At 50.2% G+C, this 20,265-nt stretch overlaps 1 protein-coding gene across 1 annotated transcript in view; it reads left to right on the forward strand.

Moving 5' to 3' along the window:
* Nucleotides 1-20,265, forward strand: part of LRIG1 (leucine rich repeats and immunoglobulin like domains 1) — a 121,187-nt gene that overhangs the window by 69,418 nt on the left and 31,504 nt on the right. Inside the window, exons 4-7 of the mRNA XM_081246538.1 lie at nt 11,485-11,622; nt 13,921-14,064; nt 15,549-15,692; nt 18,899-19,042. Of these exons, the coding sequence (XP_081102664.1) occupies nt 11,485-11,622; nt 13,921-14,064; nt 15,549-15,692; nt 18,899-19,042 (570 nt within the window). The remainder of the gene's footprint in view (nt 1-11,484; nt 11,623-13,920; nt 14,065-15,548; nt 15,693-18,898; nt 19,043-20,265) is intronic.

Genomic DNA, 20,265 nt, shown 5'->3' on the forward strand with positions numbered 1-20,265 from the left:
GCAGAACCGCCCTGAAAATTGTAATGAGAAATCGGGCAAGTCAAGTTCAGCCATGGGCTCCCTGCTGGTACCAGGATGTGTGGTTCCACGTGACGCGGCCTGACAGCTGGGCTCCCCGCCATCCGCCCCCCACCCCCCCCCACCCCCGAGATGCAGAGGATCACACCTATGCGGTAGGGTGTTCAGGGAGCAGGTTGCCAGGGCAAGGGGAGAAAAGAAGAAAAAAAGGGCTGGATTGACTCATTTAAGGGAAGATAAAGCCGAGAGTGGCCATGTCAGCTTTGACCAGGAGAGAGAAACTCTCCGGGCTTTTCTGACCCGGGATGCCCCTCTGTGGATGGGAGTGCAGATGGAGTGGCTCGCTGTTCCTGACTTAACATCTCCCGGCCCGACTTGGTGCCGCTCTGCCCTGCCCACATGCAGGGCAGGTTACCTCCCCATGATCACGCAGCTGAGCGCCCAGCCAGCCCTTAGAAGTCCCTGCCAGTGTGAAGTGGCACGGCCCTTCTCCCTGGGGAGCGCAGTCCAGACGTGGCTCAAAGGGCTTCCTTGGGTCAGCGTGTCGGGTTGGAACTCCCCTGGTTGAATTTCTCCTCCTCCTTTTCCACTGTGGCTGAGGCAGGAGTGGGGAAGCGTGTGTGTGGCTATGGAGACCTGAGTTAGGGCCGATCTGCTCTCACTGCTGCCGGGGGTGGGGTGACGGGGGGGACTGGTGGCCACTGCGTGGTGAGTAGAGCCACCTCTTCTGCCAACGCCGGCTGATCAACGAATGTCCGTGTTCCGGGTCACATTGAACTTGGGAGATGCACGATCAGCCTGAAAGTCCATTGTGTCTGACATTTTCTTCTAAGGATATCTGTCAGCTTCCCTGCCTAAAAGAGTTAATTCTACATTACACCTCTCATTTTTCTCTTTAAAAGCTTTGTTTAATTGAATGGTTGATTTTGCCTTTTTTTTTTTTTCCTGAATAACATTCCTTTGTTCAGGAATGTGGTGGCAAGTACAGGAGACTGAACTGAAGTTGTAATTCATTTGTTTATTCAACAGATTTTTTTTTAAATTTTTACTTTATATTGGAGCATAGTTGATTCAAAATGTTGTGTTAGTTTCAGGTCACAGCAGAGTGATTCAGTTATGCGTACACATGTATCTATTTTCTTTCAAATTCTTTTCCCATTTATTACAGACTATTGAGCAGAGTTCCTTGTGCCATACAGTAGGTCCTTGTTGGTTATCTGTTTTCAGTATAGCCGTGTGTACGTGTCAATCCCAGACGGCCGAACTGTCCCTTCCCCCCGGTAGCCTTAAGTTCCTTCTCTAAATCTGTGCGTCTTAAACAGATATTTATTGAATGTCTTTTGTGTTATACTCATGGTTCTATACTCATGGCGCTAAGGATATAGCAGTAAAGAAGACCAACTAAACTTACATTCTAATGATGTAATGATCTTGGGACTACTTAATACCTTAGGAGGTTTTGTTGTGTTCTGTTTACAATTAATAGACTTGTAGAGCAGTTCTAGATTTACAGGAAAATGGAGCAGAAAGTACAGAGACTTCCCTTATACCCTGCAACATGCCCCTCTGGTTTCCACTACTGTTAACATCTTGCATTAGTCTGGTGCTTTGTTACAATTGATAGGTCAGTAATGAGACATGATTATTAACCAGACCTATAGTTTTCCAGGGTTCACTGTGTTGTACGTTCTTTGAGCTTCTGCAAATGTTCAGTGATGCTTATTCACCATTACAGTATCACACTGAATAGTTTCCTTGCCCTAAAAAAATCCCATGTGCATCACCTCTTCATTCCTTTCTCCTCCCAGACCCCTGCTAACCACTGATCTTTCTGCTGTCCCCACAGTTTTGCCTTTTCCAGGAGGTCATGTATTTGGAGTCATGCAGTAGGTTGCCTCTTCTGATGAGCTTCTTTTGTTCAGCAGTGTGCATTTCCTCAGGAGGTCTCGTTTTTGCCTTGTGCTTGTAGTTTGGATTGGATCCTGATGATTTGCAGCCCTTCATGGCTCGGGTCGCTCTTGACTTCACAGAATCATAGTGGCTGACTCTTGACTGTGCCTAAGTTTCTGCATTCCAGATCTCGGACTTCCAGCTCCATGTGTATAAGCCAGTGGGTGGGAGCACCAAACGGGATGTGGTGCATCAAGGCGCCTTGGGGACCTCGGGTCCTCTTCATATGGAGTTCATCAGAACGGTCCGTTGAAGACCCCAAGGGGAAAGTGACCCCGAAGGAAGTGAACGGGTCGGGAGGTCGGTTGACACAGCCCAGTCCTGCCTTCGGAGGGTCTGACCCCGCCTGGCCGAGGCTGTTTATCCCGCCACTGGGCCACTCTTGTTTTTTGTCCGATCTCCACCTGAATAAACAGATCCGGAACGTCATCTGCAGCCAGGCTGAGAATCGGGCCAAAATTCCCCAGGGAGCTGGTGATTCACCAGCAGCGGGTGTGGGGAGCAGGAGTGAGCGAGAGGCAGAAGGAGACCTGCTTATTCGGAGTCTCATTTCCTGTCCAGCAAATAACCCAGGCTGGGCTGTCCTCACGAGGCACTGGTTTCTTAGGGTAAATTATCGATTTATGCAATAGAACAGATGGTTTTGGTTTTCATTTTTAAGAAGACGAATGCAAAGCAGCCCTAGTGAGAGGGTGATGCTTTCAACTGTCATTCTGAGCAGAGAAACTTTTCTTCAAGTTGGCCTAGGAAAGCTCTTCTGGATTCATGTGTTGTTTTTAAAAATCTCCTTATCTTTATTTTCAAGATGCTTATGGGCATTGGTCCCAATAACGGGCACATTCACAGTTTTCTTGCCAATTTGGGACTTAGAATTATGAATTCTCGTTTTTCCCTTGTTTGGTGCTTCTCAGGCCCCCCACCGATAACACAATTACTCTGTTTGACACCTGGACAGGATTCGATTGAGCTTTTTCATGCTCTGTGGTTCCAGGCTGTATTCCTAATGCTGTTTGTGGGGGAATGGTACAGGAAGGAGGGACACACGGGGGCGGTGGCATCAGAGAATGCGGTTGAATGAGGCAGCATGAAATATGGCATTTGGATCAGATGACTTTTCAGATGCATTTCAACCCTGAAGGATTTGGTTAAAAGGAATCTACCGGTGTCTGCCGAGGCTGCACATACGTGGGCTCCGTGACTGTGTACCAGCGCCACCCTAGACATCGATTCCTGCCCGAAATGCAGGCAAATATGCACCAAAAGATAATGTGCAAAAGGCATGTCCCTGTGCATGGCTGTGGTTTTTGCAGTAACCCAAACTGGAAATAACTCAGTGTCCATCAGCAGTAGAATGAAAAATAAATTGCCCTATGTTCCCTCAAGAGAAATACTACGCAGTGATGAAAAAGACTTAAGTCCTGCTAATGCAACAACATGGATGAGTCTCACATGTGGAGTGAAAGTAGCCAGATACAGAAGAGTATATATGGAACGATTCCAGGTAGATAAAGCACAGCAACAGACAAAATTAATCATAGGTGGTAGAAGTTACGGTTCCCCTGGGGAAGAATAGATGACAAGGAAAGTGACGGGGGGGAGCCTGCTGGAATGTTGGAAATGTTCTGTATCTGTCATGTGGTTACACGGGTGCAGACATTTTGTAAAAATGCATTGAGCTCTACATTTATCATTTGTGCCCTTCTTAGTATGCCTGTGATATTTCAGTAAAATCATTTGCAAACAAACAGAACAACTGTCCCCCTGCCCCGACCGCATGGTCTGTTGGATAGTGCTGTGTTTTTGCAACAAAAGAGAAATCACTGTCTTCTTGTTGTGTCCTTGAAATGATGAATGTTTTTTAGCGCTCGCAATAATACAGTTGAACCCACTTAGGTAAACATCAGGGCTACTCGGATTATTAAATCATTAATACCGTGTACACGCCTTCATCCTGATCCTTTTGATCAGACCTCAGAGCACCTGCTGCGTGGGGCGGTGGGGTTAGGTGCGGTGGTGCAGAGCCGTAGGAAGAATTCCAGGGCGGCACAGTGATGGGCCAGGTGCGAAGTGCTCTGGGTGCTCCGAGGCTGCAGGGTGCGGAGTTTGATTAACCACGTCTGCCAGGGTCACTGTGGGGAACGGCGGGAGGGGAGGGACGGGGGTGGTGGCAGGTGTATTACATTTTTACCCCCATTTCTGGGCTAGATTGTGTGAAACTATTTCTTAGCCAGAGGTGCCGATGAGGCAAGAGCTGTAATTGAGTTTTGCTGATTATTAAAAGTTTGATGTTGAGGTAACATGATGGAAAACTTGCTGTGTATCTAGTAAGAGTCAACACTGCAGGAGCTGACCACGTGTACTGCTGTGAGTCACCCTACTTGTCCGGGAGAGCTGAGGGCACGCCTGCTTAGATATTAGGACTGGTGTGTTGGCCAGCTTCGGAGTGTTTCTTTCTGTCTCATTGGAAGAACTAAAAAGAGGATACACAGTGTGAATGTCTGTTCTCTGTAAGATCACCCTGTTTGCCAGCCTGCCTCCACTGGCCCCGGTCAGGAACCTGGATCATCTTCTGAGGAGCATGAGAATGATGTAAACTTAGGTTCCGTTTCACTTCCTGAAGGGGTGGGAAAGGTGGCGATTAGTGATGTCTGACCTGGGCTTTGGAGGGAGCATGGGCGGGTTCTCTCAGCTGCAGAGAGGTGTTTAGCCCCATTTTGCAGGTGGTTAAGCCAGATGCAGAAAGAGTGATTTACACACAGTTGGAAAGCTGCATCAGAGCTAGAATTAGAATCTGGGTCCCTGCCTCCCAGAAATCCAAACTGGTTGCTCTATGGTGTAGGTCAGGGGCCAGATCTGGCTCACAGCTTGCTATGGTAAAGAAAGTTTTACTGGGGTACAGCCACACTCGGCTCACATATTGTCTGCAGCTACTTGCACACCCCACCTTCGGGGTTGAGTTGTCATGACAGAGGCCGAATGACCCACAGAGCCTAAAATATTTAAAATCTGGCCCATTATAGAATCCATTGCTGACCCCTGGTATAGACAGTAGGTGCATAATTTCAGCAACCAGCTGTAATCCACTTGACCCACCTTGACGCTGCTTACTTTGATCCCCTCGCCCTTTCTTCCTGGCTGTTATCTGTGACACGAGATCTTTTCCACCACTAACGGCACTACCTTGTAAACCCCAGTGTACAGAACCATAGTGGAACAATCACTTATGATGAAAAGCTTTCAGTGTTGGTTTCAAATGCCTCCGTGTGTTTTACTGTCTAATTTAACATCGACTCTGAAAATGTCGCCCAGTGGAGAGAGCTTATCTTTCCCGCTCTCTGCCTTTGAAGGCGGATTTTATTTGTGAAGCCTTTAACAGGTGTTGGTTTAATAGACTTCTGCCATATTACAGTTTCTGCACCCCAGAGGACAGCCTGCGGGGTACACCAACCCGGGGTGGAGGCACAGGCTGCGTGATCTGGCCACCACCCCTCCCCCAGTCCCTGTCACCACAGAGTTGTTCTGATTCTGTTTGGTGGCAGAGAAAGGGCTGGACTGCTCCCTGGATGAGACCAGTTAGAAGTGTTCCTCTAACACTGTCCTCTCCGCTGCCCTCTCCTCACTCTTCTTTTGTAACCCTAAGGGCAGCCCTTTGCAGCTTGTCCTGCACTGTTCTCTTCTTTCCGTCCAGAGCATCCATCACTGTGAACCGGAGCTTCATCCTCCTTATTTGCTCAGCTTGGCCCTCCACAGCTCTCTGCAGACTTGTCGCTCGCGCAGGACTCTAGGAGGCTGGTACAAAAGCCAGCTTGGCTGAAGCCAATGACACAGACCAGTGTGAGCTGACCCGGGAATAGCCAGCCAGCATTCACATGTAGCCAAGCTCTGCTGAAGGCTTACGGATTGAATCTGGGGTGGTGCACTTAAAATTCCGCCTGGAGGGCCTCTCGGATGGGCCGGCGGGTCCCGCTCCCCTGGGCTTGCACGCTGGCTCCTCTTCGTGTCCCAGTTGTGTGACCGCGGGTGAAGTCCAGCAGAGCCCTGAGCCCCAGTGTCTTCAGCTGTAAAGATGATAATAGTACCTTCCTCATTAGACTGCTGTGTCTTTTCACGGAGCCTTCACCCAGGGCCTGCTACCTAGAGGTGTGTTCGGTAATTGGTCGGCTGTTGTTAAAAAGAACTTGGACAAGGATTCAGAGGTTATAAAGATGAACGGGGGCCTTGAAGACTGGACGGTTAGGTACATTAAAGGAGTGACATAACCGCTCGTGTTGCACGTGGCATTAAAACATGGAGAGTTTTATGAAAGTGGGACATCTCTCAAGGAGGAGGAGGGAGGCTTCCCTGAATACTGGGTCTTTGAACCTTGATGGACAGGTGTCCGGAGGGGATGTCCCTGGTGGGGTAGGGTTTGATGGGCTGGGGTCAGGGGCGTGGGCCCGAGTCCCACGTGCTACAAGAATGAGAAGGAGGATGTAATCCAGCTGGCTGGGGACCCATCAGATCTCTAGGCCCCCTGAATCCTGCAAAAGCTTCAGTCTGGGATTTAATGTGAAGCACAGCTCCCCAGATAGCCCAGGCTCTCAGTGGTGGTGTTTTCGACACTCTCCAGCTGGAGGAGGCTCGTTCCATGCATGAAGCTAACAGTGAGAGCTCTGAGTCAGCCCTTTGTTCCCAAGAAGGAGTCAGACCTGCCTGTTTGCACTGAAGTGTCGGGGAGGACTAGGAACCATTCGTTCCTTCTTTTTCCAGAGCAGCTGCTGCAAACTAGATCCTGAGCATTGCTCTGAGGATACAGATATGGCTAATAAAAACAACTCATTTTATTGAGCACCTGCTTCATGTCAGGTCACATCAGCCCACAGGGCCTGGGAACTTCACACCACCTTTATGGCGGTTCACACCTGTAAGTGGTATAATGGGGATTTGAACTCAGGCAGGGCCATGTTCTTGGCATGTTCTTCAATGCCATGCCATGTTCCAGCCCATGAAGAACTCATGGCCTTGGGTGGAATTGCCAGGGTCCACAGAGACATCTAACAAGGTGTGATTCTTGCTCTAGTGAGAGAAGGGAGATAGAGCTGCGTGGTCAGCTTTCCTGAATAGGAGGAATTCAGGAAGAGTTTGATCAGGGTGCTGGGCTAGAGTCTAGAGCAGAGAGACCAGACCTGGGGAGAGAAGATGATGTGCATCCTTTGAGCCCCAAGAAGCTCTGAAGCCACTGTGGGCTAGGTCATGTGTCTCTGAGCAGTGCTGCTACAGGGCAGTTGGCAAATCTTTTCTTCATGTTTCCTGATTCAACTCATCTGCTTGCTTGGGTTTTCTTCTAATTAAATGTAGACGAGTCCCAAATCTGTGTCTAGGCTCAGCCTTTCCGAATTCAACCTGTATTCTTTGTGATTCCTTTAACAGTTATTTATTGAGGACCTACTATGTGCCTCGCCCTATTTCAGTGGTTGGAGACACAGTAGTGGTCAAAACAAACAAACATCTCTGCCTTCATGGAGCCACATCCTGGTGGGAGAGAAGATGTTAAGGTAGAAATAAGCAAAATGCTGGATGTATTAGATGATAATTAGAGATACTGAGAGAAATAGAGCAGGCAAGAGAGTGGAAGGTGTGGGGTGGGGGAGGGAGACATGGTGGGGGGAGGGAGGCTTGTTGTTTTAGAGACTGTGGCCAAGGACCCCTCATTGAGATGGTGACCTGTGAAAAAAGATGGGAAGGAAGTAAGGGCATGGGACCTGTGGATCTCTGGGGGAAGAGCATTCATTCCAAGCAATGGGAAAGGCACGTGCAAAGGTCGTGAGTCAGGAGTCTGCCTGCAGTGTCTGAGGGCCAGTGTGTGGGGCAGAGTCCAAGGCAGAAGAGTAGGAAGTGAAGCAGCGAGGCGAGTGCGTGGTGGATCCCGTGGGCCTCGGAGGCCATCGTAAGTAAGGACTTCATCCTGAGTGAGACGGGAAAGCCATCGTTTGAGTTGTAGGCAAACAAGTCCTGTGAACTGGCTGATTTTTGCTTTGTTTTGTTTTTAAATTGTAGTAAAATACACATTACATGAAATTTACCATCTTAATCATTTTTTAAGTATACAGTTCAGTAGTGTTAAGTATACTCGTGTTGTGTAATCAATTTCCAGAGCTTTCTCCATCTTGGAAAATGAAAACTCCAAACTTATTAAACAACTCCCCCCTCCCCCTCCCCCCAGCCCCTGGCAACCGCCGCTCTACGTTCTTTCTGACTACTCTAGGTACTCGTGGAAGTGGAGTCATAGGGTGTTTTCACTTAACGCAGTGTCCTCAAGATTCATCCGTGTTAATAGCGTGAGTCAGAACTTCCTTTCTAAGGCTGAATGATAGTCCTTTGTATGTGTACATCTGTCATGTTTGTCCGTCCGTCCATCCATCCATCCATCCATCCATCCATCCATTGGGTTGCTTCACCTTTTGGCTACTGTGAATAATGCTGCTATGAACAAGGGTGTACAAATAACTCTTGGAGATCTGCTTTCATTTCTTTTGGATGAACACCCAGAAGTAGAATTGCTGGGTCACACGCTGATAATTCTGTGCCTAACTTTTCGAAGAACTACGACACCGTTTTCTTCAGCTGCGCCAGGATTCCAGTTTCTCCACATTCTCTGCCCCACGTACCACTCCGGAGTTTTGTTTTTTTTTTTAATAGTAGCCATGCTGTGGGCGTGAGGTGCTGTCTCACTGCATTTCCCTAACGCTCAGTGAAGTTGAGCGTCTTTTCACGTGCTCATTCGCCATTTATCTTCTTTGAAGAAATGTTTGTTCAAGTCCTTTGCACGTTTTTTGATTGAGTCGTTTGGGTTTTTCACGTTGTTGCTGTTGAGTTGTAGTTCCTGTGTATTCTAGATATTCACTCCTCATCAGATAGGTGATTTGCAGATGTTTTCTCCCATTCTGTGAGATGTCCTGGCAGGATCTCTACGGCTGCTGGCTTGAGAATAGGCCACAAGGGCAAGGATGGAAGGTCTAGCCAGTCACCTGGTTACCTTAGCATTTCTGAACTAGAAAATTTAGGATCACCATTCTCTGCACCCCCATCTGTCGTCTCCAGGTCCTGTGGACCCCTCTCTTCTTCTTCTCTCGTGTCTGTCTCTCTGTTGCCGCCACCTCTCACCTGGTCCCCTGGGACATAGATGCCCTACTCCTCAGGGCATCTGCGAGGGCTTGCCTGATGTGGTCCCCCTGCCTCTGCCCTGCCCGTCTCCTGCCAGCACGCACATCCCACCCTCTGGAGCTGGCCCCGGCAGCCTCTTACGGCAGGATCCTCCCCAGCTCCGCCCTCCCTCCCGGCAGGTCTCATCCGTCCTGGCTCCCACGCTCCGTTGTTTCTCATCTCCATGGCTGCCTCTTCTGCTCAACAGGGACCTCTTTCCAGTGTGTGAAAGAGACCCGTCTTCATCAGAGCATCCTTCCTCCAGCCTGGGCCTGGCACAGAGCAGGGGCCCAGAACATGTTTGATTCAGTGACTAAATACACAGACGAGAAAGAAGAAGGAAGGTGTAAGATGAAAGAGCCAGAGGAGAGGACGGGGTGGAGGGGCAGTGGGAGAAGTGGGCGGGGCCTCGCAGCTGTCCCGTGGTCCCTTGGACTGTGTACGGTCCCTCTTTGTGTGACTTGGGGTCAGTGGCGCCCCTTCCTTCTTTCCTCAGACCTTCTTTTCCCGGCTCCCTGGTACTGCATTCAGAGTTCCTGGACGAGGCTCAGCTCGATTCCCTTTATTTCTTGTTCTTCTTTCCCATACTTTACATAATAAAGGTCTTCTTTGCTATTCTTTTTTTCTTTTTCTTTTGGAGTCAGAAAACTGAAGAGACTGTCTTTATTAAGAACTTAATAAAGAACTCAAAGGAAGTAGTTTGGGGGGTGGGGCTCATGGAGGGAAAAGGGGCCTCTCATTCTGGCATGACTTTGCTGTGTGTAAAGGAGCTGTACCCTTGTAAATGGATTTTTGGGTTCAGGGCCTGGGAGAGAGGGGAAGAAAACAAAGGCGTCGGCGGCGAGAAGCCCCAGAGCTTCTGGGAAAGAGGGCCTTGTTTATGCCTGTTGGAAACGATTTGGTCAAGTGTTTGTTTAAGAGAGATGCCACTTGGTTAGCGACGCCTGGCTCACTTGTATCGTGTTCAAGAATGCTTTGATTGGCTGGAGACCCCGATACTGTTTACTCAGAAACTGGCCGAAGTGAAAGGCTGGAGCCCAGAGGCCCAGCGCTACCACTCCACAGATTCTGAAATATCTGAGTATTGGGATCGGGGCGGCGATGGTTTGAATCTGCCAGGCAAAGCGAACCCACATGGGGGCCACCTGCTCCCTCCAGCCTTGGTTAGCGTCTGTCGAATTTCTCCTGATTCATAAATACTGGTTGGCGGGTTAGACTGCGGGATTTTTTTTTAGAAAGAGGGTTAAAGGACAAATAAGTCTTGGAGGGAGATAAACACTGAACACTTACGTGAACATCTGCCAGACACAGCAGTGTGGTTCAGGTGGGATCATCCATATCCTTGAAGTAAAGGGTGTGGCCCCATCTTCCAGATGAGGAAACTGAGGAACAGAGCTATCAAGAGTGTGGAGTTGGGGCTTCCCTGGTGGCACAGTGGTTGGGAGTCCGCCTGCCGATGCAGGGGATGCAGGTTCGTGCCCTGGTCCGGGAGGATCCCGCGTGCCGCGGGGCGGCTGGGCCCGTGAGCCATGGCCGCTGAGCCTGCGCGTCCGGAGCCTGTGCTCCGCAACGGGAGAGGCCACAACAGTGAGAGGCCCGCGTACTGCAAAAAAAAAAAAAAAAAAAGAGTGTGGAGTTGGAGGTGCAGGGGATTCGATTCCAGTTAGACCCAGCACTGAGTTCCTGTGTCCCTTGTTAGGTTGTCAGGATTTTGCAATCTCTTTTTTCATCCCCTGTGCCTGTCGCCCTGCCTGGTACATGGCAGGTGTCAGTAAAATGTGAGGTATGTGATGATGCGTTCAGTTGGATTAAACTGAACTCTGGGCTCTGGTGTCTGCATTCTTGTAAGTGATGGGGTTGGACTAGGTTCTGAAGATTCTAGATGCGAGCCGCATCAGAAGCTGGCTTGTTGCACTGGGCACATCCTTTGTGGGAAGGTGTACCAGTAAGATCTGAGCGCTGATCGTGCCAGGCTCTTCTCCACACGTCCGAAATATCACCCCTGTGTTCCTGTCCTTGGGGAGAGTAGCCAGGCTTAGAACTTGGGCGGACAAACTTGTCGCAGACAAAGAACTTGACATTCTGTCTAGCTCCCGGCCTGCGGGTAAGAACTTGATGGGAAGAAGGATGGGAGATGTCATTTAAGTGTGCCGCAGCGGAGACCCAACGCAGCCAGATAATAAAAAAAAAAAAAAAAAAAAGGGAGTGTCATAGCGTTTGTAATTTTCTGAAATTGCAAAGCAGCTAGGGAAAAAAATGTCTGGAAGAAGTGTTAAGGAAAATAGTATCTTTGCAAAATGACGTGCTGGACTCACCTTCCTCTGTGTGTCTTAGGCAACACAATAGGATCCGCAGCGTGGAGGGGAGTCGGCTGAAGGCTTATGTTTCCTTGGAAGTGCTGGATCTAAGCTCCAACAACATCACAGAGATCCGGAGCACCTGCTTCCCACACGGGCTGCCCATAAAGGAGCTGTAAGTGCCTTGGGTCTGCCGACAGCCCCCAGGTCTGGACGCAGGTGGACGTTCCCTCCTCTCCTCCAGCGTGGCCTGGCTGAGTCAGTGGGATGGGCACACACCTCCCTTGTCTTCCCGCAGCAGGGCAGGGGGCAGGAGACCCAGGTCCGTAGTCCTCTGATAGCCCATTCATAGAGCATCTCCAAGTCCAGCAGCGTTATTCTGACTGTAGAGGTGGCTGAGGAAGCCTGAGGCGGGGAGGTGTTAAGTAGCCTAACAGGCTGACCATTTAAGAGCAGACTCTAGGCCTGAAATACGTGGCTGTGTTGACCGCAAAGCCTGTTTCCTTTCTCCTTCACTGGGCTGCCTCCCACGAAAGCTTAGAACAAAGGTTTGGGGGTAGTTAGATGAGTGGCATCAGAGCGAAACCTCTCTGGAGAGGCTCCAGCAGCCCGTGCTCGTGCATCCTCTGAGTCCTCTTGACCTTCTCCGTCTCTCCGTTGGTCTGTCTCTCGTCTCCCCATCCTACTGCCCCATGTCATGCCCCGCCAGTTGGCAGACAGAAGAAAAACAGTCAAAGCCTATTTAACCCACCGCTTATTGGTAGGAAAATGTTGCTTTGGGGCAGAAACTGAAAATTCAGGCTAAAAAGGCACGTTCAGGTGACAGGTGAGTCCCCATCCCCTGCATTATTAGTGAGTACTTTGGAGGATTGTTCGTGAGGCTGGTTTTAGGGGTCGTTGTGACCCATGTGTTCAGAGACCAAGGCCAGGCACACAGAGTTTTTGAGATCCCCGAGGAGAGGAGCGGTTTCTTTCTTAGGCTGCATCGAAGTGCCAGAGTTGGCAAAAGGAGGCCTTGGCTGATCCTTCAGCCGATGTGGCAGTGCTCAGCCCTCAGTGAGGGCTTTTGAAAGGTGTCCGGCTGCCACCTGGCACTGACTTGTTTGGGACCAAGAAACCACCGCTGCTAAACTGAATTGCAGTGACCTTCTCTCTCTCTGACTAAAAGCAGGGGATGTTGTACTTTGGCAGAGGCTGGCCGGTGTATCTTCATCACACAGACTCTTCTTCTTTAATCTGGAGTGTTAAGAACAAACAGTCCAGCTCCGTTTGCACAGAATCCTCATGTGCCCTGTCCTGGGCCGCTGCCTGATAGAGACGAAGAATGCCTTCTTCCATTCCGTTCTCTAATGTAGAAAATTCTCTCTGGTCTCTTTCTTTTTTCCTTAAGCCACAAAAAGCACCATTGGTCTAGGGAAGGTAGAAGGAAAAGTGTTGGGGATAACTTCTCATAGGAAAGACCAAATTGTTACCCCCTTTTCTCTCCTTTTTTCCCCTTAGTTGATGTAATTTACATACAACAGAATGCACAGACCTTAGCTGCCCAGTGCATTGCGTTTTGAGGGGAGGTGCCCCTTACACATGTAATCCTGTAGGTGGACATCCCATGCAACTATTGCTTGTTTTTTAAAGGGATTCCATGCAGACCCCTTAAATAAATTTTTTTTCATTGAGATACAGTTGATTTTATAGTATTATATAAGTTTCAGGTGTACAGCCTAGTGATTCAGAATTTTTATAGATTATAGTCCATTTATAGTTGTTACAAACTATTGGGTGTATTCTGTGATGTACAGTATATCCTTGCAGCTTATTTATTTTATACCCAGTAGTTTGTACCTCTTAATCCCCTACCCCTGTCTCGCCCCTCTCCCCTCCCCTCTCCCCACTGGTAACCACTCATTCAGATCTCTCTAACTAGAATGTTTCTCTGACACATTTAAAATTATTAAAATGAATTGGTTTATGCGCATTTACACGTTGTACAGTGAGACCCACTTCAAAATTAAAGGCTGTTTCTCCAAATTATGACATCCACTCTGACCTTGCTTCAGAGTGGACTTTCTGCTGCCTAAGCCTCTTCTCACCGACCTTGAGCCCTAACTCTTGGGTAGTGGGTGCGAGCAGGGACTCCTGCAGCGGCCCAGCCCGGGTGCGAGGATGGCTGGGGTGGAGGTAATTGACTTCCCTCCCACCCTCCTGGGGTGAACCCCTCCAGCCACAAGCAGAGCGAGCTCTGGGCTCAAACAGAGCTCTTGTCGAGCTCTGTCGAGCCTGACAAGGATGATCCTGACACCCGAGTCTGGGAGTAGAGGTGGGCCTTGCAGCCTCGGGACGACAAATGTCTCGTTGGAAACCCATCCTTCTGGGTGTGTTTTAGCTCATTTTCCTAACTCAGGCAGGTCTGGTGTCTGTAACAGAATGAGGAAGGCCTCCTACTGAGCACCGCATTTTCTCTCATGAATCATTCCAGCAACCTGGCGAGCAACCGGATCAGCACCCTGGAGTCGGGAGCATTTGATGGTCTGTCACGGTCGCTGCTAACGCTTCGGCTGAGCAAAAACAGGATCACCCAGCTTCCTGTGAAAGCATTCAAGTTACCCCGGCTGACACAACTGTGAGTACAGAGACCTGCACTGTAATTAAACTTAGCCACACTTCATGGAGGCCACATTTCCCCCAGCACCTCGATCCAAATGCACCCCCTTCCCCACTGCCCCTCGGTCAGGCTGTGCATCAACTACCGTGGATGCAGAGCCTAATAAACGCAAATTAGAAGCTGGATCTGGTGCCTGCGGGCTGCCCCAGGTTGCCGAGAAAAGATCCCCCGAGGATGTACATGCCTGACCTCACCGGCACTTTCCAAAATGCAGTGAGGAATCCTGCTGCCTAGCTGATCCTGGCTAATGCTTAGACTGTGGGCGTGGGGTTCCTTATTTATCTCCAAGATTTTTGTGTTTTTTTAAGGCACCCAGATAATCTGTACTGTGGACATTACAGAGTCCGGCACTGCTTGGGCAGTTTGAGAGGAAGTCAGTGTAGCCAGAGGTAGGAAGCAGGAGATGGGCCACCATCTTCAATCTCCTTAATCTCATAAGGTAGTTAATTGATTTTTTTAAAAATCAAAGGGTGTAATTGTTTACTTTTTTGACCAGCACGGCTGAGTGCCCTCCTAGAATGGCCCAGGGTCAAGAGAACCTCTGTTTACCAGAAACTGATGGACTGTTTGTCCCCTGGTTGTTTTGTTTGCCGGTGTCCTTTTTTTGTATCAGAAGAGCGTTACCTCAGGAAAACAAGCTGATAATCGATGTTTGGTTTAAGCAGAACAACACAAGTGTTCACGGCCAGGTTTGGCGGCAAGACGGGGTGTGCCCCACCCTGCTCACTCCCCCGGCTCCGACACACCTGGGCGGTGGGGCCCAGCCACGCCCTCTCCGGTGCTGGAGGAGCTCTCTGGATGCTCAGGGCCGTATGTGGGTCATGAGACACTGCAGAAGTATTTGGGAAAATCCAAGGGCTTTCTGGTCAGGCTGTGTTCTCCCTTCCTTGAGTATTACTGATGGAGCCAGTTCACCCAGATTCCTGAGATCTTTTGATTCACTGAGGGTTCATCACACTGGGGTTGGAAGCCCGTGTGTACGCTTCGCAGTGCGCCCAGATGCCCGCCCCTGAGGGCAGTCACTTCTCTCCATCAGTAGAGACCTGAATAGTGCCTCGGTGGGAAATGTCACTGCCGTTTGATACCCGTTGGTTAGATTTCTTCTGGGTTGAGGCATCTGGTGTGGGTTTCTGCTGCTGAGTTAAGAGACAGCTCACCTAAGACGTTCACCTCCTGAGTCATACCCCCTCCTCACTGCAGAGTCATGGGTGCTTGGGGAAGAAATGGGAGCACTCGCTCATTCGGGGGTGCAGTGGGACTGGCTTCTGGGAGCTCTGGGCCCCCCTTTCACCAGTTAGCAATGGCCCGTCAGCATGCACGTGGGCGTGCACGTCTGTGGTACGTCTCAGCTTCCCGGGATTGTCTCTGGGGACCGCGTGGTGATGGTTGTAGGCGGGGGCGTGGGTGGGGGACGCTCTGAACCGCTGGCTTCGTCTCTTTAGGGACCTCAATCGGAATCGGATTCGGCTCATCGAGGGCCTGACGTTCCAAGGGCTCGACAGTCTGGAGGTGCTGAGGCTCCAGCGAAACAACATCAGCAGGCTGACGGACGGCGCCTTCTGGGGGCTGGCCAGGATGCAGGCGCTGTGAGTGCGGGCCCGGCGCCGGGGGTTCTTGCAGACGCTGAGGGACCATTTAGGACCTCGGCTGGACCCAGCCCCTGCCCTTTGGGACTTCAGCTGGGCGCCACTCAGTGTCTTGGGGGACTTCGCCAAACCTCAGGGTGTTCTTCTTGCAGGTTAAGAAAATCTCTTGGGGGGAGTTTCATTGGATTCAGTGAAGCGAGTTGGTTCGTGAGGTTGGAAGAGGGGCTGTTTTGCTGGGGCTGTTTCCCCTCCCCTCGTTAACCCAGCACAAGTGCACGTGCCCGACGCACAGTGAGGCCAAACAATACCAAAACGTCAGAGTTTGGAGCAGAGAAAGGTTTATTGCGGGGCCGTGCAAGGAGACGGATGGCTCATGCCCCCAAAACCCCGAACTCCCCAGAGGGTTTCAGCAAAGCATTTTTAAAGGCCAGGTGAAGCAGGGGCGTGGCTGGTTGTTGCAGACTTCTCCGTGTAGGAATCCTTTGTCCTTGCAACTGACCGTGTAGGTCAGGTCCGGATGTTCCTGTAAACCTCCAGCAAGACAAATGTTAGTTGCTGTTCTGCAACATTTTATCTCTATGTGAATACAAAAGTGTTAACACCTTTATCTGCAACTTTTTATCTCCATGTGAATAGAAAAGTGTTAACCCCTTTAAAGGTCAGAGCCTTGAAAATGGGCTACCCTGTATATTTTATGCTATAGGCAAGCTTCTTAACTGGAAGCAAAAGCAATAGAAGGCGAAGGTTAAAGTAAAAGAAGCATCTAACATTGAGTCAGATTTGTTCTTCCCTATTAGACCCCCACCCTGCTGCCTTGGTGGACAGTGGGCTCCCTTCCCACATCCTTTCGTGTCTCCCGCACGCCGCAGGAAGTTCCCTCTCTCCTCACTTTGGGTTTGACCGTCTTTCTTGATGTGCAGGTGGGCCAAAAATGTATAGTTCATCCTGAGAGATTTATTTATGTTCTGTGAACTAAATCAAGCCACTCGCTGCAGATGTTCCCCTTTTATCGACGGAGCACTTGCTCCAGCCAGATGTGGACAATGACGGGGCTTGCCTGCCTGTGGAGGGATGGAAGAGCATCCGGAGAAGGGCAGACGAGGCAGTTACCAAGCTTCAGTTTTTCAACATTTACATTTATTTATTTTTAATCAAAAGAAACGTTTACTCGTAGCTGAGCAAAATCAAATTGTAAAGCAAAGTAGTTGTTGCCCCCCCCCCCCACCAAACCCAGCTGCCATTCTCTCTTTCCCCCAGTTCCGCCCCCATGAGGCAGGCAGTCACTTCCAATCATTCTCTTTTTGGGGTTTTCTATTTGTAGTTTTGCTGGTGGTTACTTCCAAGTTAATACACTTATACCACTATCTTGATGTGTCACCGTGAGACTTCTTGCTTTATGGTCAATGATTTAACTTGCTCAGGACACCCCCATGCCCTTCCAGTCTCTACAAGTTACATCACTCCGTTTATGCCTTTTATGTTATCTTTGCAACTGATACAAAAAACACGTGTAGATGAATTTCTGATGTATCTGTGGGGAGGAAGGTGATTTCCGCGTCTTACTCTTCTGCCATCTTCCCCCAGCTCTCGCAACTGATACAAAAAACAAAAACTCCAGGTCCAGTTCCATCAACCCTCTGAGCTGTCCTCATTATCAGGAGCATCTCTCGATATGCACACCGTCACACACACACACACTTTGTAAAATGGCATCCTTAGCACTGCTGTTTTGCTTCTCCTTCTCTTCATTGCTCACCTTTGTGTGGCTCTGCCTGTTTTTACATATTCGAGCATGCTTTTCCTTGACATTCTTAAAACTGTCATTTTGGACTTTGGAACCCAGGTGGTCCTGAGCTGGGAGGGCCGGGAGTCAGAATTCTCAGAAGAACATGGAGTCCTTAGCACATGACATTTGGGTTTTACGGTGAACAAATTCATACCAATTGGGGGGTGAACAAAGAGTTGCCTTAGAGGTTATTTATAAATTAAGGGCTAGCCTTTTGAGCAGAGGCAGGAAAAGGACGATGGATAAAAGTGAAGCTTGGTTGCCTGAAGCCCTTGTAATACTGAACGTGGAGCAGCATTTGAAGTAGTAGCTTCTGTTCAAGAGGCCAGTCCTATGGGGTGGAGTTGTCTGTGGCCGGGCTGTGCGGCATCGAGAAGCAGGATGGTAGTAACGTCCCTACTTAATTTAGCAGGAGCTCAGTTCTCAGCACGATGCTGAGTCGCTGACCTGCGTTCTCTTCCTTCTCAGCACAGCCCTACGGAGTTGATACTTCTTGGGTATCTCCACTTTATGGTTGTTCAGTCTCCTTCAACCAGCCAGGTGGCAAAATTGAGAATTAAATCCCAGTAGTTGGACCCCAGAGCTCAAACCGTGTTTCTTGGTGCAGTGTTCCGGAGCCCAGGTTTGGTTAGCGAGGCCCGGGTTTGAATTCTGGCCCCTCACTACTGGCTGAGCTGGGAATGAGTGTTAGGCAGGTTACCTAGCTTCTCCCAGCCTCAGTCTCCTCATCTGCAAGATGGGGATAATGATGAGAGCTTCCTCCTCATCTCTCTTCTTTCTCTTCCTGGAGTGGGCTTTGCCTTCTGCTTGGAGCTCCTCTGCCCATGTGTGTGCTGGTTCACTTGTACTCGGCTAATAAGGTTGCTTCTAGGAGCTCCCCCTTGGCCTCAAGCTCTCTCAGTCGGCCTGGGTCCTCACTGCCATCTGCGTTGCTTTGCCTGTCTTCTCCCGCCCCCCAGACAGGTGTGTACACACACGTACACACACACGTAGGTGCACACCCCCCAGACAGGTGTGTGCATACACGTACACACGTAGGTGCACATCCCCCCAGACAGGTGTGTACACACACGTAGGTGCACACCCCCCAGACAGGTGTGTACACACACGTACACACACGTAGGTGCACACCCCCAGACAGGTGTACACACACGTACACACACGTAGGTGCGCACACACCCCAGACAGGTGTGTACACACACGTACACACACACGTACACACACGTAGGTGCGCACACCCCCCCAGACACGTGTGTACACGCGTACACACACGTAGGTGCACACACACCCTCACCAATCTCTCCAGCAGTGCTGCCGGATCCTGGGTGATGCCAGGGAGCCGCTCCTTCACCATGGGGTGGGCGGGTGCGTGAGCCCCCAGGGGTCCACGCTCACCCCACGCACGTGGCCATCATTGCAGGCACCTGGAGTACAACAGCCTGGCAGAGGTGAACAGCGGCTCACTGTACGGCCTCACGGCCCTGCACCAGCTCCACCTCGGCAACAACTCCATCTCCCGGATCCACCGCGATGGCTGGAGCTTCTGCCAGAAGCTGCACGAGCTGTGAGTGTTCCCTCCTGGCTCTGCAGGTGCTTTGTGGACAAGGCCTGGAAGTGACTCCTCCAGAGCCCAGGGAGCTCTGGGCCATGCATCCCACGGCACGGTGGGCTTGGGGGTTCGGGGGCCTGTTGCGGAGGGAGGAAAGAGCCCCCAGCAGGCAGGCCCGGAACGGGACCCCGAGGCCCCACGGGTCGCAGTCACTGGGGCCTGACTCCCAGCTCATCTCTACTGTTCGCCCCACTTCACATTAGCAGGGGCTGCTGTCAAAGGGTGGCTGTTCTGAGAGCCTCTGTCTATGAACGGCTATACAACATAATATGTGCTTCTCTCATGAGAGGGCCTCCGGGCAGGCCTCAGCGGTACTGCATGTTTGGTTCCAGACCACCTCAGTAAAGCAAGACACACACTTTTCGGCTTCCCAGTGCATAGAAAAGTATCTTTATGCTGTACTGTAGACTGTTAAGTGTGTAGCAGCATTATGTCTTAAAAAATGATGTACAGATCTTAATTAAAAAATACTTCATTGCTAGAAAATGCTATCCGTCATCTGACTACACAGGGTTGCCAAAACCTTCAATTTGTTTAAAAAAAAATGCAATATCTACAAAGTGCAATATAGAAAAGCTCACTAAAACGAGGTGTGCCTGTATTGGGGCTCAAACACAGAAAGGACAGTGAACCTGAGAGACGGCGACACACTGACAGTGGGTGAATTTCTACGTGCATGTGGTTTCTGTCATGTGGTTTCTGTCATCCTTCCCCTGACAAGTGGCCCAGGCCCCTGGCTCCTTCCCCTCCCCAGCTTTGGGTCCCTTGGCCTGGTAGCGAGGCTCCCGTGCTGACGGGAATGTGTGCTTATACTTCACGTAAAGAGATTTCCCCCACGGGGCTCCAGGCCGGGACTCAGATCCCCTGAGCTGGCACCGAGGGTCCCTGACATCCGCAGTGACAGGCTCTCTCCTGGGTGGGGAGGGGCTGGGGCCTGGGCTATCCTGCCATGTCCTGGTGGGTCGTTGATCATGAAAGCAGCATTTCCTGGGACTTGGTGGACACAGTCATGTCCCTTTGTTTTAATCCCATGTCTAGAAGATTGGGGTTTTTGGAGGAAAAAAAATACCTCCTCAACATGGTTTTCATCTCAATTTAATATGTTCAAGGTTGTTCAATTCTGGTGTAGTCCAGTATGTTTATTTTTTTTTAAGAGAGTTTGGGTGGGTTTTCTTTTT

Source organism: Mesoplodon bidens, assembly GCF_964165515.1.
Source record: "Mesoplodon bidens genome assembly, chromosome: 10".
Taxonomy (NCBI): Eukaryota; Metazoa; Chordata; class Mammalia; order Artiodactyla; family Ziphiidae; genus Mesoplodon; species Mesoplodon bidens.